Genomic DNA, 17,851 nt, shown 5'->3' with positions numbered 1-17,851 from the left:
CTGTAACCTTGACCGCAACATGGCATTTCTTCTCACAAAGCTGATCTGCCATTTTGGAGCACTATATTTTGGAGAACCTAGATCCTTAGGATTCGGATCTCGGAAGCTGAAAATTAGTATCAGGTTAGTGTTTCAAAGAATCTCTACGCCTCTATAAAATTTCATCCCATTTGGAGATGATCGAGCGGGGACAGTTTGAAAAATCAGGTCAGTTGACGTGAAATAACTCTGATACAAACATTATGCAAATTTCCCCCGCATCTTTTGTCTTAACAAACCTGTTTTTTTTTTTTTTTGAGCAATCACGATTGCTTATTGCTTTTATTTGACTGTTTTGATGTCCTATGATTTTATTTTCCTGCCAGCACCCTCTGCAGCATCACCGTCGACCGGCCGCCTCACGATGCTGCTCCTCTAGCGAAAACCGTCTCCAGGTTGCGTCAATATCCTACACTTACACGCATACATACACGCACGTACACATACACACCCAAACACATACACACACATGCATACGCTTACACACACATACACAAACACACACTCAAACACATACACACACGCATACATACAAATACGTACACACACGCATACTTACAGACACCTACACATACACACACACCTACACACAACTACCCACACACTCATGCCTGTACACAGACACAAACACATATGCCTACACACACATACACATTCCCCCCCCCCACACACACACACAAATACTCATACACACAACTACCCACACACTCATACCTGCACACAGACATAAAAACACATGCCTACACATAACCCCTACACACAAACACACATAACCCCTACACACAAACACACATACCCCCCCCACACACACACTCATAAACACACACGCCTACATACAGACACACACACTCGTGATTGCGAAAAACATAATTTGAATTCAAGAAGTCAAAATTCAAATTATTTTTTTTATTTGAACGTTGTATTTATATTTTTACTTTTGAGCCAAATTAAATAAATTTGTTTCTTTTTAAATGTTTATTACTAAGGGGTGTATGTGCAAATTCTATTATAATATTGAACTCAATCTCTTGACCAATTGCAATTTCCTAAAATATAGTATTGATTTATGATCATTATAAAGTCAAAAATAACCAAAGATGATTGTGAATCGTCACAATGTTGTATCACAGTGATTCCACGTCAACTGAACTAAATTTCTCAAACTGTCTTTGCTCGATCATCCCCGAATGGGATTAAATTTTTATAGAGATGTAGAAATGTCTTTGAAAATAACCTATAGGTTAGTTTAAAATTTGCAATTATACAATTACAATAGGTTAGTTAAAATTTGCATAGATGCAAATTTTGAGCTTCCGAGATCTCAACTCTGAGGATCTTGGATCTCCAAAATGGCGGATCAACTTTGTGAGAAGAATTGCCATGTTGTTGTCAAGGTTACAGAAAATTTTATAACACTGGAAGCATGAAGTTTTGGGAGCTTAAAGTACATTTGGCTGTTGATTCGTTCTAGTATTTATGTGAGTTTAAGCTCATAAGACTTTGAGTAGCACGCATATAAAATCGTGAAAAAACGCTCTTTTATACTGAAATCATCATTTTTGAGACCGTTTAATTGAGTAAGATGATTAGATCTCATGATTTTCTGACATGAGTCTAAAACTACATCAAGTAGAGCATAATTACAGCTCTTGCTCAAAGTTATCGACTCAGGCCCGAGTAATAGACAGAAAACTTTGATTCTTGTTGTTTCAAATTATCAACTTCGAGACCGCGTAACTAAAAGTGTTGATTAATTTCCATGGGTTTCTAACCTGTACCTTAAGTTACACCACTAGGACTATAACCACAGCTGTGTCCTAAAGTTGTTGACCCGTCGCGACCAAAGTTATTGACCCTTTTTAAACTTGGCCCTTTTTAAAAAAATCATCGACTTTGAGACCATTTAACTACTAAAGCCAAGATAAATGAAAACTATTTTATATTTTTCTTAGTACTATACTAAGGTGAATTGTAAATCATATACTTATTTCCGTGGGTTACTCATGGCTTTAGCAGATATCCGGACCCAAACAAGGCAAAAAAAAAGTTTAAAAAATTGCATTTTGAATTGACCTTTGCCCTCAAAACCATGAGTGAGTCACCAAAATATTTATACTAGAATGTACTTAGTACCAAATAGTGTCCTTATTTAAAAGAATTGACTTGATTCACTCATTGTTTTTGAACCAAAAAATCATATATTTAGCTCTTTTTCCTCACGATCTTAAACTTTGACCACCACTCGAGGGCCAACAAGTCAAATTACAGAAGCTTCACTTTTTCTTATCCTAATATTAGTAAAATATCCTGAAAGTTTCAGGAAAATTGAAGGTGTCAACTATCAAGCCTCCATTCACTTTGTTCAACTTGAAAAAAAAATGACTTTTAAAGAGATTGAAATACCTTTCCTAGTCAAATGAAATTTATATACAGTGACTTCTTCCCATGTGTGGTTCTATGCGGGAATGAAATTGCCTCTTCTCTAGCAAAAGAGGATACCAGCATACCATTGAAAAATAATAACTCCTTTTCAAAGGGGCATTGGCACCTTCTGAAAACTTTTCCTCTTCTTATTTAATCCTTTCTAAAGAATCTTTCTTAAGAATCGCGTAAGGAGAACTGCGTTGTGTCTCCAGACTTGGAGGACTCCTCCAGTATGTGATTTGTAAAAAAGGGCGCTACTCCTGCCTTCAACAAAGTCAGGACTCTACAAACTTCTTTTTCCAGAGATGTCACTGGCCATTTGAAATGCCTTAGATATGAACTTGGTCACAAAGTGTACCCCGACGGGATCAAATGCTGAATCGAGCAGGCTTCACCCGGTCATATTCTAGCTTGTCCTAATTTAGATAGGAATGATTTTCTTTAGATGTTTTACATGTCTTACTGTAGACTTTCTGAAGACTTTTGGGATCATGGACTTAGTCTATCCAAGAGCAAGTCCTGGGGGAATTAGAAACAACAACAATAAATATTTAATTTGGGGTCTCCTTCTCGTGCACCCATCGCACAATTTTAACACGTATATTTTTTGGTCATAAGAATTTTTCGTAATAAAATGTGCTTCTTTTTCCCAGGCAAATAATGAAGGAGTTCGTGGACCTTCTCAACCAGGACCGCTCCCCCCTCTGCAACACCAGGCCACAGAGCATCCTGGAGCCCAACATCCAACGACACCTCACCCACTTCTCCCTCATCACGCACGGCTTCGGCAGTCCGGCAATCGTGGCCGCCCTGACCGCGGTCCAGAACTTCATGAACGAGTCGCTCAAGTACCTGGAGAAGCAACTCAACTCCTACCAGACGTCCGGGACAGTGCCCGGGGTGGACACCAAGAAGGAGGACGCGAAGAAGTGACGTCACCTGGCTCGCAGGAACAGTTCCGGTTGTCGATGATCCGGGTTTTCAACTAGTCTGCAATGGAAAACCTGTGGTGAGGTCAGAAGAAGAAGCTGAAGTGCACACTGCCTACCGTCCCGATGACATGACATTTTTGTAGGAGCAGGAAGACAGGAAGCCACGAATCAAAGTTCCACCACGAAGGAGACGTGTAAATCAGAGAGAACAGAAGTGAGAAAAACGCAGCGAAGTTTACACTTTCCGGTCGGTTGTAGTGAGTTATTCCAAATGACAGACTATCTGATTGGTTAAAAGATAATAATTGCTTCGAGAATTCAATCAGTATGCTACAATCACAGGCTGCCAAAAATCGAAGAGTGTCGAGGAGCTCTTCCTTAAAAAATTTTCAAAATGCTCCTCTAAAGGAAATTAAAGCAGAAATACATTAAAAAGATAAAGAAAATAAAAATATAATATGAATTCAAACTAAATTACCACTAGCGATTTTTTAATTATTTAGGCTCAATTAAATTTTAGGAAAAGACCAACAATTTCAAACTACATTACATGAGCCCTCCCCCTTACACATACACAGACAGTAAAAAATGGCTTAGCAGTTATTGCGTTAGGTCCCAAGAAAAATTATGTCCCCACATAACATGGTTTGTGTGAGTGTGCAAAAGAAGCTCAATAAACAGTTTGGGTGTGTGTGTTCAAAAGAAGCGGTGAAAAAAAGCTACACTAAATGACGCTTTCACCCAAAGGGTAATTAATATCTTTGTTTGATTTTTCTCTTAAATAGGATAACCAAAATGCAATCAATTTTGCATAGTTAAGAATATGCATTTAAGTAGAGTAAATTCAAAATTTATCTTACACTGTTAAAGGGGACAGTTGCGTAGTTTTACACGAAAGTTTTAAGTTTAACTACATTTATAACAAATTTCCGAAAGTCTAAATTAGACTTTACCATATAATTAAGAGAAAAGCAGAAACAATTAAAGGTGAAATATCAATAGCAAAAATAATAAACTATTAAACCCAATTTCTTCAAAAAAAAAAAATGTACGTATTTGTGACGACGCGCTCGTAATTCGAAATTTGTTTTCTGTTTAATTACTCAGCAATCATTAACCTTCCAGAACTCGCGCCGTGAGCGAAGCATTCACATTAAGAAGAAAAAAAAAGTATTGAAACATTTGTTTCACCAAACATTATTATTTTGTATAACATTTGGTGTTTAGAATTAATAAAAATGTTTTTAGTTGAAAACATACTAAAACTTTTAGGGGGAAATAAGGGAGGTGACAAACATTCTCACGCCGTTGTTTTCAGGTAACTCATTTGACGCAAGTTCTGGAAGGTTGAGAGATGTACATAATTTAAATTAAATAAATATTTAATAAAGGTTAGATATATATGCAGTTAGCAGTTTAACTTTCGGGAAAATTATATTGGAAGCTGCGTGAAATGACAAAACAGAAGATGTGACCGGAAAGTGTTGAAGAAAAAGTCTGTACATATGCAAATAGTTGCTTCCTCAGTCATTGAAAGACTGAAACTCGCAATCTGAAGAAGGACAATTTTAATAGAGGTGAAAATGAAGCACCTGTTGATCGGGAGACCTGTGTTCTCCTATGCCAAACCCTCTGTTGGAAGAGGAGTAGTTCAGTTGCCAAATTAAGAAACACTCCGCATTTGTACATGTAAAGATTAATTTTCACAGTGTATAAAAAATGAAGAGGTTCTTTCCCTTTGACCAAATGTTGTCGAAGGCAACGAATTGCTCACATGTTGTTAGTTGTGGAGACGCCAATTAGCAATAGAGAGTTACTTTAGAGATATATATTTCTTCCTTGTGTTTAAAGAAAAGGGGGTTTATGTCTAAAATAACAGTTCACTGGTAACGTCAGAGAGCTTTTAATAGGAAAATTACTTCAATTAACCAATATTTTTAACAAACCAATAAATTTCTCATGACTGTTAGCAGAATATATTTCTTCATAGTTTCAAATTTCACGTTTTTGTACTGATAAAGCTCCTCGGACAGACTGCACAGAAAAAAAAACATTTTTGTTCATAGAATTCAATGCGAACAAGCATCAATGCAAAGAAATATTTCACCCTATGAAACTTTTCTGAGACTGGCTAATTTAAGGTATACTAACATTGTTTCAAACAGATAAAATAGCATCGTATTAAATTTAACATCTCATATGATTCGTTATAGACAATTAAAGTTTAATTTCATGAAAATATGGATGGAAGTTATTTTCTCTTGTACTCTTCACACATTTATAAGAACGTGTGTGATGCTCACACGAAGCGTAAGTGGAAAAAATAGGTTACAATCTATTAACAAGTATAAAAATAAGTTATACACTCTTGACAAGTGCAATACATAAAAAAGTAGATACACTCTTTTATGTAATACTCAACTTCTTTCGAACAGGAATATTTTTTAATGAATATTCAAACTGAAACTGTAAAAACTTAATCAATCTTGTTTCACTGTAGTTTGTGTTAAACTAATGTTAAGTAATATGCATACTGGATGCATCACAAATCGTGGGTCGTCAAACCATTCTTTACATACCAATACTGAACACCAATAGTTCAAAACCCCATCAAATGAAACACAAAACATGCCAAATGTTATAAAAAGTTCAACAACATACGCTCCAGTTCTCAAAATATATCAATTTAAACAAAACATTGAAATTTTATCGACTGTATGCAGTTAAGAAATCCAGTGTGGCAAACACAGTTTTTAAATAACAATTTCTCATTTTCCTTGCACCCATTTATATTATAATGTTCTATGCAATACAATAAGTTAAACACATGTTGTGATCGTGTGGCATAAAAAGGGGGATTTTCAAACGCTTAGACATTTTATTTTTCTGGTTCTAAGTGGCACTACTTTTATTAAAAGAATTTATTTTACATAATCTTTCTCCCAAGGCTCAAAGTAACCCGGAGATCCGAATAAATTTGAATCACAATAATGACTTTATAAATGTTTTTTTTTTTTTTTCAATTATTATTCCTTAATTTTGGATAACTACACAATACGTTAGTTTTTCTTCAGTTTCATGCCACTAGGTGTAACATCACAATATATTCAAATATGAAGGGGAAAGTTAAAAATTGATTGTACATTAGACTTACCTTGAATGATACTTTGAGCATTAAATTATTAGAGAATCAATGTTTGGTTGGAAAATCATAAGCAAGGATAAAAACTTTATGGTTTTTAAAAATAGTTTGACGACAAATGTCACAGATTTTCTTAAGTGTTCTTTTGGATGACTCTTATTTTTTCAAGTTTATATCTACAACATGTTCTTAGAAGATTTTCCTCGACTGACCATAAAATAAACATCTTAAAAAACAGTTCTAAATCTTACTAATAATGTATGGCCATTTAGATATTCGCCATACATTATTAGTAAGATTTAGAACTAACTTATTTTTTGATATGATGAAAAAAAAAGGAAAAAGAAAAGAAAGACTTTCGTCCTCAAAAAACCAAAGGGGGAAATTTCGAAAAAAAAAAAAAAAATCACTAGTTTTTCTGAGTTCATTATACTTAAAAAACTTCAAAAACTACAATCCTGATAATATGAGTCCAAATAAACGAATTCGTTAAAAAAAAAAAAAAAAAAAAAAAAAAAAAAAAACTAAAACGAATATTTCAACTTTAAACTTGGAACAGCAAAAAAAGTATTGATTTTTTTGTCATTAAAAACTTTTAAGTAATGGTAGAAACTCTTTTTTTTCCCTAACATACGTAATACCAAAAGCCGTTCTTAGTAAAGAAAGCTCATAACCTATAAAACTGAATTTATACAAAATAGCTTTGTTCGTATTACATTAAATATGTACGATACATCGAAAGATGGGTATATATCACAAACCTCAAGCACTGTACGCATTGTTTTCGAATGTAAAATATAACATCTTACAAAAGATACTAACTCTTCATCTTTACCTTTACTCTTAAAAATTTTTTTTAGATAATCAGTTTTACTTTTATTTTTCAATTCGTTTTACTTAGTGTAGATTTTACTCTAAAAAGTTCGATATCATACGATTTTGATTGAATGATTTTCTTGTTTGAAAAGTTTTTAAAAATTTTGCAATATTTAGGGGAAACACCAGTAGAGGTCACTTCTTCAGTAGTGGCCACTTCAAGGTTTAAAGCGCACTAGTAGTGACCACAGTGAAGTACATTTTTAAAATGTAGGTCTACAATATTAATTGCCCCTCTTGAAACACAATGAGCTTATTATAGCCCAACGCTTTCTCAATCTTTCTAATTTCTAAAAATGCCAGAATTTCAATTTATTCAATTTTTATCATTTTTTTCTGAAACCTCGAAACTGATCCAGCAGTGGCTACTCCAAAATCTGAACATTTCAGTAGTGGCCATCTGACAGTCTCCCATCCGAAGACTTGACATGACAAACTTTAAACTCAAATAATTGATGAATAATATTGATTCAATATGATAGAGTTACATTAAGTACCAACAAAAAATCACATTACTATTGTTCATTTTTTTTCTTTAAAGTACAAAAGTAAACTTGAACTGTCTACTACTGAAGCACTGGCCACTGCTGGTGTTTTACCTTAATTCCTGAACATTTGGTAAACTGACGTTTGTGTTCAGAAACGTATACAGATCTATCCTAAATGTTCGTCTGAATAGAATTTCCATCCGTTTATTTTCACGTTCTAATACGTTTCCTTTTCCATTAACCGAAACAAACACAGCATGTAATAAATAAATAAATAACAAGACGAAAAGAAAAGATACACAAAAACACCATGAAGTTCAAATAAATAATTAATTAATTAATTCTGTTAACTTTGAACATTTTTCTAGCGCGAACAGAATGGGATTAAAAACTACTGACACATACTTTTACGTTATGATGAGCACCAACAAAACAGGTGAACAGTCAAAAGAGTTAAGTCTGAACTCATAAAGCCGACACAAGATAATATTTAAATACTGAGTGCTTTTTCTTCTGCCACTTATATCTAAAACAAAGACATTAAGCTGAAAGTTAAAAAATGTAAAAAGCTTGAAAGTTAAAAAATGTAAGGAAAGTTAATAACTTAAAGACAGTCATTAGAAATTAGAATTTTATTTTTCACCTTCACAAATAAATATGTTGATGATGCAAAAAAGAAATATACAAATGATTATAAATATGAGTCATTCATGAGCCAAATCGGTTGAAACCATTCCTCAAAAATCTAATCTTTAGAAGTGTTGTACAGGCATAAAATAGGGGGATTTCAAATTATTCCCTTAATAAGAATACTTCTAAACTTATGAGAGTAGGAATTAAAAAGTAAATGCCAAGTATGAGGTTAAAAATTAATATACAAGTTTCTTCTTAATGGTTTCTTAGGAAGAAAACAACGGAGTTTTTGCAATTTTTTACTGCTTGGAGTTAACCGTTTTGGACACTGGACGACTCATATTATGTACCCAGTTTTACATTACCCTCCATACATTTTGTGTTCAATTTAACTGAATTTGAGTTTTGTGACACTTACACATTTCTTATAAATTGTTGAAATATGATGCTAATGGTCATTTATTCAGTAATATTGCACAAGCAAAATTATTTGCAGATTAAATAAAAAGTCTATCTTTCACCGGTGACAATGGTGGCGCATCTCAAAAATTTGAAAAAAGTAATAATTAATGCTTTAATCTTTAAAATTCTCTTGTTTAAAACAAAGATTTGTTAACTTTATGTAAATTACATTAATTTATAACACAAAATCTAACTAATTACCATAACGCATAATTTTTTGAGTATGTCGCAGTATATGAGTATATACCAATTAAAATAGAAAAACTTGAAACTTTCATTTTCTCCAATGCTGTTTTTTTTAGTACTTTTTTTTTAAAGATATGCCACTATTGTCGCTGCTGAGCGATATATCAAAAGATCAGTTTCATAGTTGGATTGTACATTTGTTTCATATTTTTTTTTTTTTTTTTTTGTCATATATTTATTGTCATTGTCATTTACGACATCAAAAGGAGCAAAATCAAAATTGTGTTTCGTTTTGAAACCTCTGGTTTTTTTTTTCATATTTTTTTTTTTTTTTTTTAATTTTATTTCTTTGTACAAATGGCTATCAACTATTAATTGGTAGCAGGATCAAGTTAGAGAAAAATAAAGTGCAAAATAAAACTTTTTCTTCATTTCTTGTAGTGTATTTTAATGGCATAAATAAAATCAACATTACACTTGCGACCACAAAAGATGGTTTGTATTACTCAAGTAAAACATAGAACTTAAACAAAAACACACTACACACGCTGGATTTATGTATGTATTAGCGAAAAACCTTTAGAGAAATATTTGGCTCAATACAGAAAAGACGTTGGAGAACAAGACACAACATCATTGCTTGTGCTGTTGTTTCTAATCCCAAATGGACTAGCACTTGGCCATAGGCGGCTGGAGCACTAAGAAAAGTTAGGGGCCAAGGAGATGCTGGGAGAGGGGGGAGTTAATGGGGTGGCGACCTCTGAAACAGACTTTTTTTTTAATTTGGCAGATGAGTTTCAATACCATTATTGATTAAATTAGCTCCTCTAAAATATTCGAAACACGGTCTCTAAAATTGTAAGACCTGACTACATGGGATCTCAAAAAAGCATTTGGTCTAAGATCCCCCCCCCCCGATAATCGGGCCCTGATTGCACTAAAATTGTGTTAATCAAGAAAGCTGAGGGATCCCAAGCTAAAGGAAGACCACCAACTAGATGGTTGGATGACATTGAAAAAGCAAATGACTTAAAAACACTGAAAAGTTAAAAATTGAGGATGTATTGCGACAAATAGAAGACGCTAGATAGGAGCGCCTGGTTGAAGCGGCTGTAAGGGGCTTGTAAAGATGAAGACAGCAGGAAACACAAATAATAGAAAATACGTGCATGATCAGAGTCGACGCACAACGATCGTTAGAAAATGTCTAAGTTCCGTCTACCAATAGATCACTAATATTCTTTTCTTGAACTCATCACCAAACAGAAGCTAATTAGTGTGTACAAGGCTTCAGTCACTTCTCTTTTAGCCAAAACAGTGGTTGTTAAATTTGATGATAAAATCAATGCAATATGTAACGCAAAAACACAATGAAAATATGATAATTCACTATAAATAATTATGCATACAATAGCGTACAAAACTTCAGCAACGATTTAAGTTTTATTCAATCATAAAAATGTAACAAAAGGCCTTTTATATTTCAATTCATGAAAACCTAATGCGGTAGAAAATAGAATTGTACAAAAATAGCACGAACAACACGGTCAGATGTTTGTAAAACGCAAGCAATCTATACAGTCGACTCGCGTTACAATGCGATTCAACGCACGTGAAATGGCAATAGCGCGAACTTTTTACGAGCAACGAATTTCAGAGCTAACGCAAATTACCCGCCCGCAACACGAACATTTTCGGAACGGAGTCGCGGACTTCAGTATCGCCTTCGTTGTTGGCTTCTAAATATTAGTTTCGTGAACGGATTTTCTTTTGTGGAAGTTCCATACAGCGTACCCACTAGTCTAAACATTGCTTCGTAAGCGTAAGCAAATAACTACAGCCCATCTTTTATTATCTTTTTTCCTTCTAAATATGAAGTTAATGAAATATAATTTCACCTAAGCGCACTGTTTTTCTACCATTTGTGAAAATGGAGAGAAAAAGAGAAAGTTTCTGACAGTTAAAAAAAAGGTAAAGATTTTCGACGTGTTTTAGCAATTAAAAAGTACGTCGAATATAATGACTTTATCTACTGTAGAGTACTATTATAGTGCTGCATTTTATTATTACTATATACTATACGTACAAGCCTCTCTCGCCTATTGATTTTTTGCATCGTAACAGTATTTCATGTTGCACAACATAGCTCTTTTTACACAGTACAAATTCAGTTCTTTATGTATAAAACGGTAATATAAAGTTAAGAAATGGGTTAAAATAGCTTAAGAGGTGCTAACAAATGTCTAAAATAATTGAGCATGTTTGTAAAAAATTCATTCACGTACTTTTTTCCACAACGCGAAATTTCGACTTACGCGTGGAACGCATCCCTCCTGCAAGTTGAGATTCGACTGTTAGTTCAGTCAATGAGTGCTCAAAACAGGGGTGTAGCGTGCATGGATGTGCGATAATTTTTGACTTCAGAATATTGTTAGGGGTGGTTAGTAAGTAAACATATTAAAAGCCCCCACCTCTAGGGGGTGAGCTAAAGGTGGGCGGGAGGGGGGAAGAAAATTCTGGGTTTTTCGAGAAAATGTCAGAAACGGTGGAAAAAATGCGTTTAAAATAAAACTTCAAGCTAAATAAACTTCTTATGAAACTATTTATGCAACAACTTCACAATTGGAAATTGAATATTAATTACGAAACTTTTTCGATATTAGGCAGCGGTCATGTTGCTATACAGGTAAGTGCTATGCAATCCAGGTATAAGAACTTTATTTATTCTTGTCTGTTATTTACGAAGACACAGTTACTAGGATAAAATCTTAATTCCAAAAGTTTGGAAACCAGTGGCTTAGTTCATTTTTAATTCTTTTCATATTTATGTTAAAAGATATCTTGTTAGTGCACGGTAAAAAAAACTCTTTTATATCTATATTTACTTTCAATACTGTAATAAAAATTAATTCGCTTCTAACTAAACAGCAAACCAGAGGACCACAAGATAAGTAGCGCACTCCATCAGGTACAGCGGAGGACCCCCCCCCCCCCCCGAAAAAAACAAGTAATAATAATTATAAAAAGGTCGCTAACCACTCTCGATGGGAACAACCTGACAAGCGAAGTCCAATAACGAAATTATAAACACAAGAAAAAATGAGAAAAGGAGGGGGGAGGAGGGAGCGTTTTATCTTCAACCTAAAAAGTAGAAAATAAATAAAAAGAAAGTGAACACCTGCTTGAAGCAAAGTCTACTGTTCACCGAGAGTCATCGTTAGGATGGATGATCCCAGTGATTTTGCGGAGGTAGGGTGATATTTTCCACCCACTGCCCTGCCCCAAAAACTATCGGATATCGTTTAACACACACATCCCCCAATCTCTAAATAAAAAATATACTCTCCACGTTTCGTCCATCCCTCTGCAACGCCCAGCATAAGGTCGAACCCCGACTAGCTTCGAAGATTATTTTTAAAAAACAGGAAGGAAGCCGATCCACCTCCAAGTGCTCACCGCTTAAAAAAAACGCCCTTTTTCATTATAGAAAATATTCTTCCATCTCTTCTACTGTCCAACCACTGATTGTATGGAATTTTCAAACTCCCAGATGAGAAGAATCTATTTGAATGAGGGGGGGGGGAAGTAAAAAGTTGATGCGTGTATTCCGCTCATTTGAATGAGACTCTGCTTCTGCAAAAGCTGACATCGCTAAAAATAATAGATTTGTCCATTTCCGGCTGCAAAAACGGATGTTTGTCTTTCCATACAATCCGTGGTCAGACAGTACATTCTTATAGAAAAGTCCGAACTTCCAGGTTCGATCTTTCGTGGTGGAAAAAATGATGCCGAACTCAATAAAAAAAATATAAACGGATGAGTTAGAATGATAGTAACATAAGTAAAAAAAATAAAATAAAATAGGTAGTTATGGGGACTGGCAATTGAAGTGAGAACCTAAAACTATACAAAATAAATTTGGTGCATTTGAGTGCGCGCGCGCGCGCGCTTGTGTGTGTGGATGGTGTGTGTTTAATTTTCATTTAAAATTAATTGTAGTTTCAAAAATTAAAAATTTATAAATTTAAAACATCAGCTGCAGTTTAGTTTTTACTTTTATCAGCAATCCGAGCATCCATTTCAGTTCGTTTATAAAGTAAATATTGATGCGAATATATGAATTATTTGAAAAAAGGATTCTTAGTTTGTGATATTCAGTTTTCCGTGCATAAAAATAATAAACAATACACATACTGAGCTTTCCACGTAATCAATTTACTGTATTGCCCCTGTTTAGCTGACATGCCGTGAGGTCGACCAGCATGCTGGAAATTTCGAATTTTGAGACACGCCAGATAATTCTCAGTTCATTTCGAAAAAGAAAAAAAAAATCTTATTTAAATTAAAAAAAAAACTGATTCTATAAGTTTATGGTAACAAAAATAGGAATTACAAAACTTTGATTCGAATCTATTTAAATATCTTGTAAATACTGCATCAATTGTAGTTTTATATCTCAATATGCTAAGATTGCAATCATTGTGGGCATCGTTAAATTAAATTATCTATTTAAAAATTCAATTAATGGTAGATTTTTATCATCTGCAAAGTTAAAGTTGAAATCCCCACCAAAATCATTGGCAAATCATCAAAGCACTTCCCATTTTCATTTTGAAGTAATGCAGAAGCGTCTAAAAAATTAATAGGTTTTCATTCAAAAATTCTTGTATTGCGTTTAGAGACTCAGCCGGTGAAATATAATCATCAGCAACCATAACAATTGGCTGAGTGGCAACGACAAACACATGTATCACCGCTATCAGAAACATTATTGTTTTTCCCATCTCAAAAAATGCCCAAAGCGTCTAAAGAAGTTTTCACTTCAAAAATATTATGTAAGCTTAAAAATGTTTTCTTCTGGAGAAGAAATACACTGACCTGGGTGAGGATCGAACTTACGTTCATTTAAGATGCGGATTATGAGACTCACGCTGGCTGACAGTGCTACCGAGGTCCGCAGTTACAACCGAAAGCAACATAGTAAAGGAACTGGGAGAAGCCATGCATGCGCTGTATTCCAAATGTCGGTGAGGTGACGGTGTCGCGAAATGGATGGTTTTTTCCCCCCATCTCAAAAATGGTTACCTTACCTAAAGAAGTTTTCACTTCAAAAACTTTACGAATTGAGGCAAGCATGGATTTGAGTTTCTCTTTAGTGCACACAGTAACCATCGTTTCATAAATATTTTGAAATGGTTGTTAACGTTGTTAAAACCATTCTCAGACGTTTAAATGTTATGTGAGCTACCTGAGTAATTGCATCAAATATGCAAAAAACATGCAAGAAATACTAAAATGTGTTGCCCACCAGGAACACACGAAAATTGTTTGCCAACTGAAACTGCTATTTAGATTCAGTTTTCTCAAATTAAAAAAAAAAAGTCCATGTTTGTGTGTCACGCGTTGCAATGTGCAGACGAACTTGTAGCATTTTCAGCTGTGAAACTTTCATACAAGTATTCTGAAAGCCGGGAAAGTACACCTCAAAAAAGACGAAATTTCAATACTCAGTCGTGATAACTAAGGAAATTTTCAACTTTTTCCTTTCAACAGTTTCAACGGCCACCTTAAGGTTTTACAGCATTTTCTTGATATTTTCAGTAAAAAAAAGTGGTTTTCATTTAAAAAAAGAAAAAGCTAAAGTGGATAAATGGGGGGGGGGGGGATGAATCCAACTTAGTTATGTCGGACTGATTTTGGGAAAAGGAGACGGAGTCGGGAATCAAAGGTTGTAAATTCCATGAGTTTGAAAGAATAATTTTCCCGCAGAGTTCACAACTCAGCCGGTACTCGAGGAGTCGGACTGATTTTGGGGTAAAGGAATCGGAGTTTGAGTCGATAGCACTAAAATTCTCGGAGTCATAGTCGGTCATCGCAGCCCTGGTTTTGGGTAATTTCGCCCCTCAATTCTTTTTCTCTTCCGAAACATCCTTTTACATTCAACTCTTCGAATGCTGCGAAGTCAGAATCGAAGTCGAATTGATTTTGGGAGAAAGGATTCGGAGTCAAAAGCTCTAACGTTGCCGCGGTTAGTCATTTCCTTTCCGACTCCGCAACCCCGATTTTACCTGTCAACAAATGAAACCTCTCTATTGTAACGAAAAAGTATATGTCTGTGTTTGTCACTTCCAGTGGTTCGAAGTAGCGCGCTACAAGTAGTGACGCTACTGTAGTAGCTACATTTTTTAGCAGTTTGTAGTGTAGCACACTACTTTCATTGCAAAAATGTATAAAAATTTCTTTTCCACCCATTAATGAATAAGTTATTAAAAATATCAAATTTTAATGTCTCTAATCTGTACTGAAATCGGTTTCCATGGGTAAAATATTCTGCTAAACCATGAGGAAACTTTTTGAGCCCCCTCTTAAAAATTTTGCATATGGGTGCCCTTGTCACGCACCGAAATCAAGTCAGGTTCTAAATTTGAATGGGAGCTCCTTTTAAAACTCTTCCTTCAAATGGATTTTTACCCCCTTTTTGCAATGATAAATTTCATAATATTTTAACGCTTAGTAAAAAATGTCAAGGAATACCATGCTTGTCATGAAAGAAAAATTAAGGTGATCGTATGAAAATGTAAGATGCTCAGTGGCGTACCTATGGGTTCTAGCGTCCCTGGGTACAACCGTCCGTGGGTACAGCAGCTTCCCCTACATCATGAATTAAATATTCAGTCAGAAAAAATTAAAAATTTCAAGGTTGAATTCTTTCAACTTTTAAATCCAACTTTTAACTTTTAATTTCTTGCAGCGAATATTCGTAAAAATCGTAAAAAAATGTTTGGAATGACAAATTGATTCACTAAACTTAAGGACGAATAAATAATACTTTGTAATATTCATGTTCAAACGATCCAATTTATTAATCTGAACCACTTTTTGAATTTTTTCGCTCAATCCTGAAACAGTGTGTATGAGTATACTTTTCACTTTTTTTTTAATGTAGCGAAATAGCGACTGTTCAAAAGTAGTTTGTAGTTGCTACATTTTGAAAAAGGTAATTGTAGTTGTAGTTAACTACATTTTTAATAAAATAGTTGTAGTTCGCCACAAAAAAAAAGGTAGTTTTTTCAACCACTTGTCACTTCTCAATGTACAAATATATCAAAAGATTGGAGGCTTATGCATCAAAAAAAGAAGGGAGGGGGATAGTCGGAGCCCTTAAAGCTTACTTTTTCTAGGACAAATTGGGAAACATGTTATTGGATTTTAATGACGTAATTGATTGAATGATATTCTCTGGAAGAAATCCGAGCAAGGACTGAAAAGCCGGGATAAATGGCCACAGTAAACTGTCTTTTCAATTCAAAATTCCATTTTTTTTTCCATGAAAAAATAACACGATAATAATATAAGACACACATTGTTGTCCATGTGAATCAATCTGTTGGTTGAATCGCATAGGTTGTTAATTTAGAACGTTAGAAAGGAAGAGGGGCAAGCTAGAAGCTGTTGCCCTCCTCTTATGAATCTACAGCACAAGAAGGAAACAACCCAAACAGTGAATGATATAAAAAAGAAAACCAGCTGATAACAGCAATTTCTTTTAAAAATATTTCACGGACAACGCCTCAGTCAGAGCAATTTCCATATAGGAATAACAATTTAATTCACCTATAGTCGTACATTAGCGCATAGAATTTGTCAACCAAATAATTTTGAGACATTTGAGTTAGGAAAACAACGAACCTTCTACCATGAAGAAACAACCTCTAAAACTGAGTTTCAGAATTTATCAAAGTTGTGATAACAATGAATACATAATGTAAAGAACAGATGAAATTGTTATCAAATTCTTGTCACATCCTCTAATCACAACAAATTCGAATGAAAAGGTTGTAATTTTATTAATAAATAAAAGAAAAAAAAAGTTCTTGAAAAAATGCCATATACATAGAAAAGAAAGTATTCCTTAATACATACTGTCGGGTCTACTTAAAAGAATATCATCGATTTCCACATATATTTTTCGATAGGAGGGGTTATTTGATTATTCAGGGAAATGTTCTTTGCCTGACTGATAACACTTATCTAAAAATATAATAATACACCAGTAGATATTTAAAAGAAGCAAAAAATGTTAGTGACAAAAGTTTTTGGAATAAGCACAACATGCAAAGAAATAATATAGTAATTTTAAAAAGCATGAGCTTTGTGCAAGAAATAGATAAAAGTCGAAAACAACGTTTAAAAGCACAAATAAAAGATTTAAAAGTTTAAAATGCAAACATGTTTCAGAGGCAATAGCCTCAGTGCAAAGCAAGCAAATGGGATGGAACACGGTTATGGGAGAGTTTAAATACAAAAGGGGAGGAGGGGGAGGTGGACCAATTTTGTGATTTTACCGTTGTATTCAAAAATACCCTTTTGCATTCCTAGAATTCTTAGCAAATTTGATTTTCGCGTAATTCACAGACCTAGAAATAAACTTTCTTTTACCAAACTGAAGGAACCAATCCAACCATTCGATCAGCGGGGCATCTATATATTAATTGCCAATGTAAAATTGGATACGTGGGTACAGACAAGGCGATTACTTAAGTTTCGTTTAAAGAAACATGAAAACTGCGTTAAAAAACAGGAACTGAACAAATCTTCAATTGCCAAACATTGTTGGGAGAGTGGGCCTGGGCATCATTTTGTTTTTTTGGAGGCGAAGATTATTTGCA

The 17,851-nt window shown here is 34.3% G+C and overlaps 1 protein-coding gene across 1 annotated transcript in view; it reads left to right on the top strand.

The window, feature by feature from the left end:
* The window catches only part of LOC129222486 (transcription factor AP-2-epsilon-like), an 85,136-nt gene extending 81,740 nt beyond the window's left edge, over positions 1-3,396 (top strand). Inside the window, exon 8 of the mRNA XM_054857000.1 lies at positions 3,117-3,396. Coding sequence (XP_054712975.1) covers positions 3,117-3,396 — 280 coding nt within the window. The remainder of the gene's footprint in view (positions 1-3,116) is intronic.
* The last annotated feature ends 14,455 nt before the right edge of the window (positions 3,397-17,851 follow it).

The sequence above is a fragment of the Uloborus diversus genome, chromosome 5, assembly GCF_026930045.1.
Source record: "Uloborus diversus isolate 005 chromosome 5, Udiv.v.3.1, whole genome shotgun sequence".
NCBI lineage: Eukaryota > Metazoa > Arthropoda > Arachnida > Araneae > Uloboridae > Uloborus > Uloborus diversus.
Note: the sequence above shows the minus strand (reverse complement) of the source record. Positions and strands in the feature narration are given on the sequence as shown.